The 16,290-nt window shown below is 41.8% G+C and overlaps 1 protein-coding gene across 2 annotated transcripts in view; it reads right to left on the bottom strand.

The window, feature by feature from the left end:
• WWC2 (WW and C2 domain containing 2) overlaps nt 1–16,290 on the bottom strand; it is a 114,353-nt gene that overhangs the window by 23,643 nt on the left and 74,420 nt on the right. For both annotated transcript variants that reach the window (XM_083459483.1, XM_083459484.1), the window contains exons 10-14: nt 13,640–13,729; nt 11,821–12,437; nt 3,313–3,436; nt 1,790–1,870; nt 1,600–1,686 (exon numbers count right to left, since the gene is read on the bottom strand). In XM_083459483.1, coding sequence (XP_083315609.1) covers nt 1,600–1,686; nt 1,790–1,870; nt 3,313–3,436; nt 11,821–12,437; nt 13,640–13,729 — 999 coding nt within the window. The remainder of the gene's footprint in view (nt 1–1,599; nt 1,687–1,789; nt 1,871–3,312; nt 3,437–11,820; nt 12,438–13,639; nt 13,730–16,290) is intronic.

The raw sequence follows: 16,290 nt of genomic DNA, 5'->3' as shown, positions 1-16,290 counted from the left end.
GTTCTACATTGTGTTTCCTAAGGCCATGTGCACATGAGTGAAGTTTCACCAACTTGGATCTCCCCGTTTTTCAGACTACGATTCCCATCATCCCTGACCACTGCCCTCAATAGCTAGGGATGATGGGAGTTGTAGTCCAAAAAAACCAGCTGGCGATCCAAGTTTGGGAAACACTGCATTAGTCGCTTGAAACACAGTGAGGTTGTTTCTCCCCGCTGTGTTTCAAGTCCTGTTCTCACTTTTCTATACAAACCAGATAGGGCGAAGGGATGTCGTCACTTGATGCCTATTACCTGGTTTGTTTCCCCACGGTGAACTCCCAATTCACCAAAGCTGTTACCTGTGCACATGCAATGGCATCTAGAACTGTACATACCTCCGCTTAACCGCAGCTTCCATTTTCTAACTGGATGAAAGCTGGTTTGAGGGAAAGTGCATCAGGCTGGGAATATTTCTCAAGAAGCTACAAGATACCTATGGACTGTGGCTTATTGTTACGCTTACTCGGTTTCCCAGTGGTGGGAATGAGCTGGAGCACGAGTAAGCGGTAATGTGTACACAGCTTAAGTCTTGTGGGAGCGCTCCCAGACCATATTGCGATGTAGAAAGCAGCCTTTTAGTACATAAATATTCCCACAAATTAAGCTACCTTGACGGAAACAAGTGCTCCCAGTAAAAGAGGCATTTCATGCTTTCGCAAAAAGGTGCTGGTCTGCTTATCAAGTGAGAAAGTGAAACTCCATTCCCTTTGAAATGCAAATGCATTACACACATACAATGAATGTTTAAAATGGTCTCCAGGTAGCATACGAATCTCAGATACAACTCAAAAGGTATAGTCAGTTTAAGGTCAGCTCCTTCTGGAGAAGACTTTCTGCTTGCCTGTCAAATTGATAGTTAGAAAAATCCAGGCATATATCATGCATGGGGCATTGCTAAACTATAGAAACTTGTGTCCTTTTTAAGTAAGGCCAAAAAGCAACAGGAACTTAAAAGGACACCTTAGCTGGGTTCACCTATAGCTCTGAGACCACCTTTTGAAAATGTTGTGTATAGGCACAGTTTGAAACCTCACAGGTATTAAAAATATCTTCCTATATTCCTGTTTATTTGTGGGGCAGGGCACTGTTTGTTGCTTGGCAAAGAAAGAAGATGGGTGCTTCTGTGACGCAGAGAAGGAGCACACAACTTTCTAAGGTGAAATGTAATGGAAAAATAAGGACAGGGTCACATGGCAGGGCTTTGGTGGTGTGAAGGGGAAAGTGTAATCTTGCATCCGTACGGTTCCTTCCTCCTCCACCACCGCCATCTTCTTAAAGACTATGTGAGTATTTATCCAGTCCAGAAATAAGACATCAACCTTTACAGAATAAAAAAAACCCCTTAAATAATTCTACTGGATCCAACTTTAACCCAGCTTCCTCAGAAAAGCAAAGATCATTGACTTTTGGTATGTCTGTGGGGAGTATGTTTGTGGGGAGGTGGTGAAAGATAAGCAACCAGAAAAGGGGGTTCCCACAGCACTTTCTCCCAATTCCAAATACGCCCATGGATCCAAAAAAATGTGATAAACCGTAATCTGGGGATTACTTTACTTACACTTTGGAGCCAGGGGATACAGAAAGGGCATGAAGATTTTGTAACTGCCCCACAATGACCACAAAACTTGAGCTGTTTGTATCGTATCTGTTAAGAAGAGACAAAAACAAAACAAAACCTGGCATCAGGCACTTGTAGTGCATTTGCAGGTGTCAAGGAATAGCCTGACTTTTCACATGCGCCGACTTACCGGAGTCCTATTTGCACTTGAGGTGCCTCCAGAACGGTTGTATCATCTTCACTATATGCAACTTCTTCACTATCGTTTGGTCTAGAGGAGAGAGGAAAAGAGGTTGAATAGCCACAGCAGACCAACATTTATACCTTTGAGCAGTAATATACTTTATTTATTCTATACCAAAACTGTAAGATTGTTCCAAATGCACTGCTCAAGTCAATGCTTAGGATTTTTCTGTTTCATATGTAATGTCAAAAAGTGATGACAGAAAACAGCTACTTCCTTGTGGATCTAGGAAGGAAGCATTGTTAAGGTAGATCTCACTAATGGCTAATTATTTGAGGATCCTCCCTTGAAGGGTCATCATCGTTTATAATTGCTTGCATGCGCAAAGAGAGAACAAATCAATACAAGGACTAGAAACTCCCCCATTCATGCATGCTTGCAATTGGCCTCAAATTGTATAAAATTGTGTTTTACCCTTCAGTGTTTATTAGGTCATTTATTCTGATTATTATAAAGAATTGTGCTTTGAAACAAAAAAGAGCTTTTAAAAAAAAACAAATGAAAAGTCCTCTGTTCTTGAAAGCATTGCATTGGGATGTTAGATTATTTTTTTCAGTCTCTACAAGTAGTATCTTCTTTCTCCTCTTTCTGTGCTAACATGAATGAATGAATGAAAGGCCAACTATGGGAGCAATTTTAACTCTCAGAAGCAAGGCAGAATGAGGCAACAAAACTATAGCTAGCCCAGCAGAAAAGCTCAGATCAGGCCCATTGCCAGTAACTAGACCACCTTAATTACATTCCAGTGGATCCTTAGCTGATCCAGCTCTGTCCCCTCTTCTGCTCCCGGTGATGTTACCTTATGCATTTGGTGAGCACACCGGGGGCCCTTGCAGATACTCCAGTGAAGAAAAGAGATTCAGATTGGTCTGCATGTAGGTTAATTACTATTAATACTAATATTTTAATCCTGCCTTTGAATTCTCAGATGTTTCAACAGTACACTATTAAATTTAAATTAGGGACATCTGCAACCCCTAGCTATACTTGTTTCTTATACAGTACTCCTTTGGTCCCCTGGTTGATGTTTGTTTCTGTGCAGTTTTAAAAATTCTTTGTCCTTTCAATCCACAGTCTTGGTTCATCCACACTGCATTTTAATATGATTGGTTGTGGCAACTCACATTATTTTGGTAAGTGGCATCTGTGTGACACCATCATGTCAGATGCATCATTGTGATGCTATTGACAAAATGACATAAGTTTCAATAGCCGGTAAGTGTGGGCAAATGAGGCTGAGGATTGTGTGGGCAATGAAACAGCAGGGGAAGCTCATCATCAAAATAGGGAGAAGGTGTTTACAATTACCCAAATGAGCAAAGGGAGTGGGGAACCAATACAAAACGAGATAAATTGTTTCGACTCAGCTCCACATATTATTTTTCAAATTGTTGCAAAATGCCTGGACATGACAGAGCCAGATGCTCATATTTTAGTTTTGGATAAATGGAATTCTGCCTTAAACCTACTGTTTTACAGAAGCTTCGTATACACCACTGTCTCCGGCCATGGACTCGTCAGATACTGCAGCAGATACACACCCTGCCTTCTCCTCAAGGTGGTGACTTACTGTTCTTCTTGGTAAGTCAACACCTAAGTAGGCAAGAAGGAAGAAAAGCTTTGTTTTAGGTTCTATCAATCTAAAAAGCATATACACAAAGCTCTAAAGTCACAGTCAAGTTGAAAAGCATCTTGGGCAACAAGGATAGTAATTCGTTTCATCACAAGTCATTTATTGTTATTTACTGAAATAGCACCACACCTTTTTAGATCCAGGACTCCCCTTTAACCCCAACCTACAATTACATAGAAGAGAGAATGTGTTAAGTGCATCTTGCTGTTTAGGGCTGAAAAAAGCTACTGCCACTACAATTCTCTTTTGTACAACCATTAAAGGTAAAGGAGGACTATCTTGCTTTGCATCTTATCACAATCTCCCTACTTCTTCCCCCCAAAAAACAATACTCCCACCAAACAAAGAAAATGGGAATGCTGGTGCCATTGATGTGACCAATCTCAGGTCTGGGAATGATCCACTTGTAGGTTCCAACATACTAGTGGACAACCAATGTATTGCATACTTTCATTAGGGCTTTTGTGCAAAACTAATCAGCTTCATAGCCTAGCACCGTTATTAACTTGCCCATAACAGTTTCCCATCAGCATTATTCCAAGTCCTTAGCTACAAATGAATATTCCCCACCTTTCAAGCTTGCCACCACATTCTATTTGAGAAATACTATAAAGCAGTGTGCTTGACGAGCCTTTCAAATGGAACATCTAAGGGCCAAGTCAGAGCAAAGGCCCCATTCTTCAACTTGGCCAACAAGTGAATCAGTCCCCACACCTAGCAATTAGGACAGGATTGGGGAACCTATCCTTTGCCCTATCAAAGGTTACTAAACCACAGCCAGGACGAATCAACTGGGGGACTGGTTTTTTATGTGGCTCAGTGGCCCAAGAGTTGCCTCTGAAAGTGCAGATTGGGTTGGATGTCAGATACCTCAGTCTGAATCTCCAAAACTCGACACAGATAGGGGACTGCCCAGCACTGGACAAGGTTACACCTGAGAAGAGGAAGCTCTGAAAGTGCCGATTGGACAGGTCACACCTGGATGATGTACACTTTCAAAGGTGTTGCTCCTCTCCCACATGAAATGGATGACAGATGGGCAATTCATGTTTGAAAAGGCATCTCTCCTTAGGAAGAAAGCTGCCCAAGTGCTTCAGGTCAGATGACATTTGTTGGCTGGCCACACTTGAATTAAAATATCATACAGAAGAAGAAGAAGAAGAGTTTGGATTTGATATCCCGCCTTTCACTCCCTTTAAGGAGTCTCAAAGCGGCTAACATTCTCCTTTCCCTTCCTCCCCCACAACAAACACTCTGTGAGGTGAGTGGGGCTGAGAGACTTCAAAGAAGTGTGACTGGCCCAAGGTCACCCAGCAGCTGCATGTGGAGGAGCGGAGACGCGAACCTGGTTCCCCAGATTACGAGACTACCGCTCTTAACCACTACACCACACTGGCTCTCTATAGAATTCTTCCTACCAAAATCCCTGTAAGAAATTAATTCTAATTCTGCCTTCGTTTCAGCAGTGATATGTTCTGCCGAATGTGATATGATTCTACTATCAAAACTTAAGGAGAATCTTTAGGGCCAACCACCTCTTAATTTCAATCTTCAGCTCACATTCATGAGCTAGAGTTTCCTGCAGAGAGCAAGAAACATTCACTGTAAGCAGCATCCTGTAATATAATAAGTTGCAAGGCTGAGGAGTCCTTTCATCTGCCAAGGAGCCAAGTGTATTGGTATGCATTACGCCCCCCTCCTGAGTCATGACTTTACATCTTGTTAAGATGTTTAAATTTTAAGGCTTCAGATTAGAGGATTGATTGCTGCATTTCTCCTTTCATTTGTAGCAGTGGGGATGCTTTTTCCTTGATGATGAAGTGCTTTTTCTTCCACCACTTTGAGAGGGGTGAAGGTGATGACATGATTTATTGATTACCCCCAGGAATAACCGCAGCAGTCTGAAATCGACTTTGACAATGACAGAGACTGTCTGTGGAAGAACTTCATGGTTATTCTAACTCTGTTACTCCCAAAGATATTTGGCATGGGAAAACCTATGTTTGAGGACAAAGCCCCCGCACCATATAAAGATGCAAGAGACAGCAGGCATGGATGTTGCAAAAATAAAAAAGTCAAAGTCAATGGGGGGGGGGGAGAGATGATTTCAATGAGGGGAGAGAGAGAACGAAGCACATGCTTAAATTTCTCAGTGAAATCAACAGAACTAAAAGCAGCTAACAATGAAACTAGATATATACCGGAATTTCAGGAATAAGTTCAATGCAAATGAATGATCAAAAGGTACAGTATGCACTTAGGGATTGCCTTTCCTATGTGCTACTTAAAGGACACGCAGTGAATTCAGATAACTAGCAGTTGCAGATAAACAAAGCTGATATAATGGAGATTGTAGATTATACATAGAAGGATGCAAGTTACAGAGTAGCTTCTTTATAACCTACCCAATTCACATTCAAGTAGTAAAATATGCTTAGTATCAAGAGAATGATTAAGCTTACCAAATACATTGGTACTATAGTTGTAAAAAGCAGGTGAAAGCTGCAATTCTATGAACACTTACCCATTTAAACTTAGTAGAACTTACTGAGTTACTCTGCATAGAACTGCTCTGTTAAATGGCAGATTGAGTACCACCAGTAAACCTCTCCCCTGCTCCCAATTTAAACTCAAAGTTAGGATTACAGATATCCCATTTTGCAAATGAAAGAAGAGTTATTTTTTAAGGAAAGTAAATCCTGTCAAATTCTTATAGCCCTTGAATGCTTTAGAGATAAAGGACCATTCAAGCTGCCACAAGAAACGTACATTTAGGGACCACACAGCGTACATATGACAACATTTGTTAGAATAAAAATTCTGCCAACTGGGAATGCTAAATTCTATCAATGCAAGTAATACAAAGTATACACAGGCCCTCAAATCTTTCCAGTACAGTCGTACCTTGGAAGTCGAATGAAATCTGTACCGGAAGTCCGTTCAACTTCCAAAACGTTTGGAAACCAAGGCACAACTTCTGATTGGCTGTAGGAAACTCCTGCAGCCAATCAGAAGCCGCGGAAGCTGCATCAGACATTTGGGTTCCAAAGAATGTTCGCAAACCGGAACACTCACTTCCAGGTTTGCAGCGTTTGGGAGCCAAAATGTTCGACTCGCAAGGTGTTCGGGATCCAAGGTATGACTGAATTTGGGAGGGCAAAAAAACATTCAGAGTTATGGTACACCTATCTTCCACAAGATACAGGCTCAGACTGAATAAGGGGATAATTGTTTCTCACTCTTTATCATATGTAACAGGGATGGGGAACCTCAGGTCTGCGGACAAAAGTGGTTCTCTAGGTCCGTCTCTGTCTGGCCATTAAGAATCTATCCTGAAAATACATCTCTCATGTGTCAAATGCCAGGTAAAGAGGTACGTTTTCACTATTCCCTGAAAGCTGTATATTGGAAGTACCAGAGGTACCACTGTGGGGACTGAATTTTACAATTTAGGGACTGCCACAGAGAATGTCCTCTCCAGGGCTGCTTATTGTTCCCAAACTTCTGAGGGTGGCAGAAATACGAAGAGACACCCTTCCTGCTGATCTTAACAGGTGGATGTGTGCATGTAAAACCTCCCCCAAACAAACAAACAAACAATCCGTTCTAGCCTTTCGTAAGCTAGGATGTAACATAGTGTATCACAGAAACCAACTCCTGGGGACTGAGGTCCCTTCGGCCCCCCAATAAAATATTTGAGGGGGCCACCCTGCAAAGTTGAGTGGAATTCCCATTCAAATAGTGTGTATGTGCACCACATCATGTAATCGATGTGTTACCTGTCCCCCAGCCTCTGAAAGGTTGTCCATGAAGGAACACAACCCATGGTCTGAAAAGGATTCCCTATCCCGTTAAAAGGAAATTTCTACAACACATCCTTTATCAACTTCATTTTGTCTGCATCTTTGCACAGAACTAGGATATATTTTCCCATTTGTCTGGCAATAGGGAAAGGAAAGCAGAATAAATGGATTTTTGAATACTGGGAGCTATAGGTACATGCTGGGTCAGAAACTAAGTCCAAGTGACAAGAATAGGAGAGAGTATGTAAACTGCAGACAATCCCTCTCAGGCCACATGTAGCCTCAGCCAGGTTACAAAAAACTTCCACGGTATTGCCAATAAACGCCTTTATTTTTAAACCATTTCTTCCATTACTAATGAGCAGTTGAAACCTCCACAAAGTTTGAGATATAAAACACAACTTATTCCAGGTTCTGACAGATGCATCAGATAACCACAGTGAGGCAGAATTGAAGGTGTACAGATGTCCAGTTTTCCTGAGCATACATGTATGGTGTCGTGCATTAGAATTTGATAGCTATAGCACTGGGAGAGAACTAGAGAAGATTACAGCTTGCCAATAAAAGTCTCACCTTGCACAAAACAGACGCATACAGCCGCCCCCTCCACAAGCTGAGCAAGAAGAAAAGCCTCTTGCTATCTTAAAAAAAAACAACCCAAAACCCCGACCCTGCTTTTAGCCATCTGCAGTCCTTACACTTTTGGCAAGTTTGCGATAAGCTAGAGAATGTACTATTTCATATCAAGTAAGCTCAGCCAAGTGTGTTAAGCTTGAGTTAAGCACTGAAATACTGTCATTCATATTACAAATAGATTTTTCTTTCTTTACTCAGGCAACTGAGCAGATGGCAGACAGTCAGCTCTGGGAGCCCAGCTTGGGCAATAACAGCTGGCTATCGATATTGTATGTCATGAATCCACTTGGGCTGCAACCAGCATTCTTTGCTACAATGGTCTATGCCATGAAAAGAGCTTCAGTTACCACATTAATCCAATACTTGACCAAATCAACTTGACAGCCAGTGTGGTGCAATGGTTAGAGTGCTGGACTAGGACCTGGGAGACCAGGTTTCAAATCCCAAAACGAGGAGGAGAACCACGTGTACCACTTTGAGCTACTTGGGAGAACAGGTGTTATATGAATTTAATAAATAAAAATAACTTGCTACAGCTATCCAAAGCAACTAACAGTGCCAGCAACTCTTCTCTTCTTGAACATGCCTGCTTCAGAGCACAATTCAGCCTTCCCCAACCATGTGCCCGCCAAATGTTGTTGGACTCCAATTCCCATTAGCCCCAGCTAGCATGGTCAATGATAAGAACTGTAATCCAAAATACCTGGAGGGCACCAGGTTGAAAAAGACTCGTTCAAAGCATTGGCATCAAAGCACTATATAGCAGGAGATGTCAATATCTACGAAAGAATGCCTAGTCCCACATCAATGTGCCCAAGATTGCAGAGCAGAGCTTTGCTATAGAGGCTACTGTCATTTGAGGTAAGTCCAGGAGCAACAGGAGAGAGAGCTTTCTTGATGGTAGTTGCCTATTTATGGAAGTGCATCTCCAAAAAGGCTCACTTGGCGCCTCCTTTGCTGTCTTTTCAGCAGCAGGTAACATACTATTATTCTTTCAATTAAGTTCTAACTATTTTAATCTGCTTTTAAAAATCGCTGGTGCTTATTCTTTTTGCTTTGTGACTGATTTGATCATTATTCTGTTGTGTTGAGGAATACTCTGGGAAATTCCTTCATTGAAGGTATTATAAAAGAAGGAAGGGATAGATGGATGGATGGATGAATAAATACTAACAAAATTCTCTATAACCAGGTCAAAATGCTTGTGAAGTTGAATACATGAACCAGAAGGTGGCAGCAATACTGTATGTAAGAACATGGGGAGGTGGGAGAGGAGAGGAGGACAGGTTTTGAACGTGTAGCTTCAGCTGAAGGAATCAAGGAAAGACCGCAAGTGAAGCACAAGAAAGGTATCAGCAGGAGCTGAGACACAGCATCTCTCTCTGTATGTGTGTATTCACACACACATGCCTCTCTTTCTGTTTCTTTATCCTTCCAAGACAGAACTTTGAAAGGAAACCTTATCTCTCTGGATCTAAAAGCCACAAATCATTTTGGTCTTGGAAACACAAATAAAGCTCTTGATGCCAGAGAACAAATCCATTCACAACAAACTCACAAGATGTTTGCTAAGTTCCCAACAGTCAGCTGCTGGAAAACTGTAGATGGTTTGGTCAGTTAGCTAAAGAAAACAACAGCACACCACGGACTGCTCTTAAAACAGTTTTAACTCATTGTCTCGAATGACTTGGCATGCACCAGGGGAGAACTGTCAAGGCACTGCCAGAAATTGCCTTAACCCAAAGCTAGAGTCCTATGCTAGAGGACAGAATATTTCAGAAGAGTAAGGGTACCACCCACTTTTGATGGTCAAGCTCAACCTAGATTATGAGTCTCTCTATCTGCACTCTTAAAAAGCATCTTAAAAAGCAGAGACATCACCTTGCCAACAAAGGTCCGTATAGTGAAAGCTATGGTTTTCCCAGTAGTGATGTATGGAAGTGAGAGTTGGACCATAAAAAAGGCTGATGCTTTTGAATTATGGTGCTCTGGAGAGTCCCACGGACTGCAAGAAGATCAAACCTATCCATTCTTAAGGAAATCAGCCCTGAGTGCTCACTAGAAAGACAGATTGTGAAGCTGAGGCTCCAATACTTTGGCCACCTCATGAAAAGAGAAGACTCCCTGGAAAAGACCCTGATGTTGGGAAAGATTGAGGGCACAAGGAGAAGGGGACGACAGAGGACAAGATGGTTGCACAGTGTTCTCGAAGCTACCAGCATGAGTTTGACCAAACTGCGGGAGGCAGTGGTCCATGGGGTCACGAAGAGTCAGACACGACTAAACAACAAAACAACAATCTGCACTCTGTGGGTGAGTTGCTTAAGGCCTCAGAACGGCGGACATATTCTATATTGACAACTCAGGTTCCAGGACAGTCCTGTTCTGGAAAAATGGCAGCCCAGTGATCTTCCTGGCATAGTGTAAATACAAACACTTCAGGTCTAGATCCTTGTCAGGGCCTTCAGCTGTAAGTGCAGCCCTGCTGGGCCGAGACCTTGGGCCAATGCAGGTCAGCAACCTGTTCTCACGGGGGCCAACCAGATGCCAATGGGAGCCCCCCAAGCAGGACATAAATACAATAGCACTCTCCTCCCTTGCACTCCTAGTAACAAAGCCACCATGGACAGTCACCATTGAGAGCCTTATCTTATTTATCAATCCCTATCCACCAGGTTGGTCACCCTCACGGCATACTGTGGTAGCAATATTCAATCATTTAACTGTTCCAAGTCTTCCAACATTCACCTTCCTTGGATGACACCAGGTCTAGTATTAAGGCAGAAAAACTCTTTATCCACTTCCCCACCTCGTGCGTAATTCTATACCTTTATCCCATCATCCTTTACTTGCCTTCTTTTTCCTACACTAAAAAAGCTATATTGCAAACTTTCTTAATGAGGAGTCGCTCTAGCCTCAATATCGTTTTGGTTGCCATTTATTAATTTCCCAGTTCTGCAATATCCTTTTTTGAAGGGGCAACGACCAGAATAGTACACAATACTGCAAGTGCCATCACACCATAGATTTGCATAATGGCATGATGGTATTGGCAGATTTATTTTCAGTTGCTTTCCTAATGATCCCTAATATGGAATTTGCCTTTTTCACAGTCATTTCACACTGGGTCATTTTTATTGAGCAATCTCCCACAAGCATTTCTTTGCTGGTCAATCACCACTGGTTCAGAGTGTATATGTGAAGTGAGGATTTTTTGCCCCAGTGTGCATTACTTTAGACTTGTTTCCATCTTAATGCCCCTTCATTAAGTTTAGAGAGATCCTTTTGGAGCTCCATGCAATCCCTTTTTGTTCTTACCACCCTGAACAACTTCTTGTCAATAGCAAAGGTGGCTACCTCACTGCTCACCTGCAACTCCAAGTAATTAGTTGTGTACTTCTTTATAGATTATTCTGGTAGTCAGCCTGTCCTGTGGTCTCCTTTTCTGCCTGCTACTTTTCCAGTCACCCACTGCCCATCTATCTGGTTGTCTCTCAATTTACTTCTACCCTGCACTCTTGTTCTAGCTTTTTCCTGGCCTACGATATACCCTGCCATCCATTTTCTTGAGCTTTATTATGCATCCCTACTTCTCACATTCTGCCCGGTTGCCCTTATGGGATCTGCCCCAGCATTGCATTCCAACTCTACCTCACATCTTGCCAGAACTCATAATTCCTGTCTATGCTCAGCTGCCTACAGTCCCATGCTAAGTGTGACACCCCGAGTTAAAAGACAGCTTGTTGCTCTGAAGGTGTGTGTGTGTGTGTGTGTGTGTGTGTGTTTCATTTCCAGGATTTAAGTACTAAAAATTATCCAGAGGGGGGGGGAAGAATGGACATTTGTGAGTACAAATAGAAAGATATACCCATATGTTACAGGTAGGCCTGACCCTTCTTTTTTACCTGTATTTCTTGAAGGCGACATGGTTTGCCTAACACTTTCATGGAGGTCTTTATCATCCACTGATGACTGAGAAGATGCTCTGGCTTCAGAGTTCAACAACATTTGGTTCCCACAGAGGCTAATGCCTGCAAAGTCACTGGGTAAATCACAGTCCTCAAAGTCCGTGGTGAGATGGTGCAATGGAGAGTCTTGAGGAGGCACTGGGAATGCACCTTCTAAAACCAAAGGTGATCCAGGAGGGGACAAAGAGGAAAGGGAAGATCTTGAAGACAGCGATGTCACCGATTTTGGAGGTTCAGTTAATTTTGGTGCATGGCTTGCTGCCAGAGAGCTGGAAGAATCGCTGTAGTCCATTCTCCCATGGGAATTGACCACCTCATTTTCATGAATTGTGGTAATAGGGCCCGAAGGAATGTAACCACATTTCTCTTGCAATATGAAGTCCAGTTTATACTGATAGTCTAAATCTGTAGGTTGTTCACCTTGGTTATAATACAGATCTGTAGAGCTAAGGGAATTCAGCGACCCCCTGCTGGACGTATTCAGAGACCCACGACTGGATGCCAGGGACCCCAGGCTGCTCCCTGAAGACATAGATAACGTACTGGCTGAAAGACTGCAAAAAAGGAAGAAAAAGATTGAGCATTCATTTGAAACTACAATGTGTCCAATTAGTCTCAGCCCACAATAAAGGATAAAGTATGAATATATAGTCCAGTCAGGTCGTAAAGGTGTCAAGTGCAACGACATCTGAAAAAAGGACAAATGTTACAATTTTGGGGGGTAGAGCCTATTAGTCTGATAACAGTTTTTGGAGGACAGTTAATTAACTATACATCATATTGGTAACAATATGAGGATGTACCAATTATAGCGTAATTTTAGTATTTAAGCTCATTTTTTGAGGTTTTGTGTCCAAGAATGGTCATACTTTCACAGGATATCAATTTGTTCACAATTTATGTGACAGCTTCCCTTATCAGTTCTTTTTTCACTATTTGGGACACTCCGTTGTTCCCCCTTGGTAGGTAGGTGGGTGACATGGAACATGTACACATAACAGAAATTATCAGGACCTTTTTTAAATTTCCACTGTGATCACCTCTGCATGCACAAGACCTTGTTCAGCTAAAATGTGTCTGCTAATCTGTTTTCTCCTTTCCCTCTGCCCACTCTCATGCAGCTGCAATGCCTTGGAGAAGACGTGTGTTGACAGCTGTAACAGCTGTTTCATATAGAAGTTGCTTCTGCTCTGCGGAGTCTGTGGTCTGGGACACAGGCTGTGGGGAGCCAAATATTTATTAGGAGGTACATTAAATTTTTGTGGGGCATAAAAGTAGTTTCCAAGTTAACAAAATTCCACCCAAAACAAACTAGTACAGTGGTGCCCCACAAGACGGAAAACCCGCTAGACGAAAGGGTTTTCCATTTTTGAGCTGCTTCGCAAGACGATTTTCCCTATGGGCTTTCTTTGCAAGACGAAAACGTCTTGCGAGTGTTCCGATTTTTTTTCACTTCCCCCCCTTTTTCTAAGCCACTAAGCCGCTAATAGCCTTTTAGCCGCTAATCCGCTAAGCCTTTAATAGCCGCTAAGCCTTTAATAGCCGCTAAACTGCTAATAGCGCTAATCCGCTAAGCCGCTAATAGGGTTGCTTCGCAAGACGAAAAAACCGCTAGACGAAGAGACTCGCGGAACGGATTAATTTCGTCTTGCGAGGCACCACTGTACTATTTCAAAGTAGACATTTTCTGAGCTCTGTTGGACAAACCTCTGTTTTTCTCTTGTCAATAACAACAGTGTAAACAAAGCAACCTTACCTTTTAAGTTGCAAATGCAAGTTAGTAGTTAGTTGACTAGTTTCTTCAAGTTTTTTTACTAATTTATTCCTTCGTTCTTCCAGTTTTAACCTAGAAGATACAAGAACCATAATTATACTTAAAAACTCTTTCGACTTCATTATTCAAGCACATAAAATACAATCCTAAAAACTCTCGCTTCACTGCCACCTTGTATTTAAATAAAGTGGTATCTTGGGTTAAGTACTTAATTTGTTCTGGAGGTCCGTTCTTAACCTGAAACTGTTCTTAACCTGAGGTACCACTTTAGCTAATGGGGCCTCCTGCTGCCGCCATGCCGCCGCCACGCAATTTCTGTTCTCATCCTGAAGCAAAGTTATTAACCCGAGGTACTATTTCTGGGTTAGCGGAGTCTGAAACCTGAAGCGTATGTAACCTGAAGCATATCCAACCCGAGGTACCACTGTAGTTTAAACAGCAGACAAAGTTCCCATAGAACCCCAATCTTCTCTTTGCTGGTCAAAGTGACAGCAACTGAAGGAACTGTAAAACAGCTTTGCATTGGCAGATAATGTGTGCACAAATAATAACTGATTGAGTAGTATCTGTTAATTAGAATTTTTTTTAAAGTTTCCATAGCAATGTCATTCTTATGGCCAGCTGTTGAACATTTGTTTAATAGCAATCTTGCACTAATGAGGATCTATGGCCCATGCCTTTTCTATTTTCTATTTCCTGTGTATATTACACAGTACCTTAAAGCAACTGGTTTCATTTTTTAAAAAATGTTTCTGGCCCAAATAATTGTGATATGCCCCTGATAAAGGCTATAATCTTGTTCCGTTAAGCTGCTCAAATCCCACTGACTTCATTTTTTGTGTTGCACTGCAGCCTGAATAGCCAGAGGTGGACAGAGAGTAGTGTTCAATATTATTTAATATTTATATTTATTAGCCACTTTTTTCAGAAAAGGAAACTCAAAACCATTTTCAAAAATGAACATTAAAAATAGGCAGGAACAAAACTGATAACCTGGGTCCAGGGGAATTTAAGTATATGGAATACTGACGTAACAAAAAAATATTTTGAATGCAGTATTTCATGATGTAAAATTTTATTAATAGCCATTAATACACGCTATACATATTAGGCAATTGTGGCTCCATATGTTCCACTGAGCAACTAAGCACATTCCACAATGGCTTCTTCTTCAGCATCTGATGACTGTTTTAATGTGTTGGGGCCTCCAGGGTTGTGGGACCCCCAGGGTAGTTAGTAAACTGAAACTGATGCATATGGAAGCTTTTTTAACGGAGGGCCACTGACCCACGGGAAAAGTTAATTGGGGCTGGAGTTACACATGGATTAGAGCCTCCCCTGCCCTCCCCTCTCTCTCTTGTTTGTGGTCACCAGGACATGGTGTGTCCTGCTCCAAGTGTGCGGTCTCTTCCTTGACCTCATGCTGCACCTTTGAAACGCAGCATGAAATTAAAGACCAAAGGAAGTACCTTTGCCACCCCTCTCCAACCTTGAGCTGACCAGGAGCAGCACAGACAGACTGGGCTTCTTTGCCTCTGTCCCTGCTGGATGGCCCCAAGGGAAAGGCTGTGTGGAAGGAAGCGCATGCTTTTACACACCCCCTGGAAGCAGCACCCAATGTTCCAGCCCAAAGGTGTATTTATAGAGTTGGCTGCCCCTGGCAGAAGAGATCGGCTGCCCCTGCTACAAGGAGTTTCAGGGCAATTTTCAGCCTCCCGCACGGTTGTTCTTCAGAAATGCTTTTTTTCAAAAATGATCCAACAGAATCATGTGCAATGTGTAAGTCTAGATTAAGTAAAATTAATGTAAAGTTGTTTAAACATGTGTAAATCATTCCAATTACAGAATATATGTCACAGAATCTCTGTGCAGTTCCGTTGTTTTAACATAAGGCTGAACTACAGCGCTTTCCTACCAAAAGAGTCAGTTTACCTCCCATCCTGCCCTCACTGGTTCAGAAAAAAAGATTATACCAATAGCGAAAGAGACCTGAACAAAGAAAATGGTTGTGGAAGAAAGGCATGAAGAGAAAATAAAGACCAAATGAAATGCATCTATTTTGGCTTTTATACTGTTTCTTGAGCATTTTGTTGCTCTGAAACATAAAACCAACAACGAATGAAGAAAACAACTGCCATACATTTTCACTACTTTGAAGAGTACAAGAACTGCGGAGACTGTAAAAAGCACAAACATTCAAATAACATTCATTGATGTTTAAGAAAATGCTTTGGACCTTATGCTGCCTCATAAAGATTCAGATGATACTTGCTGCCAAAACCATGATCCAAATTCTGATTCACTGCACATTCAGTTTGTTATCCAAACATTCCCATGCATATCTAAAAGATTCATATAAATGTTAAATATGGGGTAAGATGTTTATTTATCAACGTAGGATTGCTGCAGTATTTTTGCCAAATGTACTTCTAAAGGAATCCTATCACTTAGCATCCATGTTTTTGAAGCCTGATGAAATCTAGGCTAAAGGTTTCACAGCCCTGTTTTTAATGGTGTTCTTATATAAATTCCACATGTCATATTAAATTATTTCTTTTTCCCCAGTGCTGTTTAACAGTTTCCAAATTTATCCAAACCACTCTATTCTTTTTTTAGCTGCTCCTTTGCCTTGG

This window comes from Podarcis liolepis (genome assembly GCF_965112155.1).
Source record: "Podarcis liolepis genome assembly, chromosome: 9".
Lineage (NCBI taxonomy): Eukaryota > Metazoa > Chordata > Lepidosauria > Squamata > Lacertidae > Podarcis > Podarcis liolepis.
The sequence above is the reverse complement of the archived record's forward strand: the minus strand, read 5'-3'. Positions and strand labels throughout refer to the sequence as shown.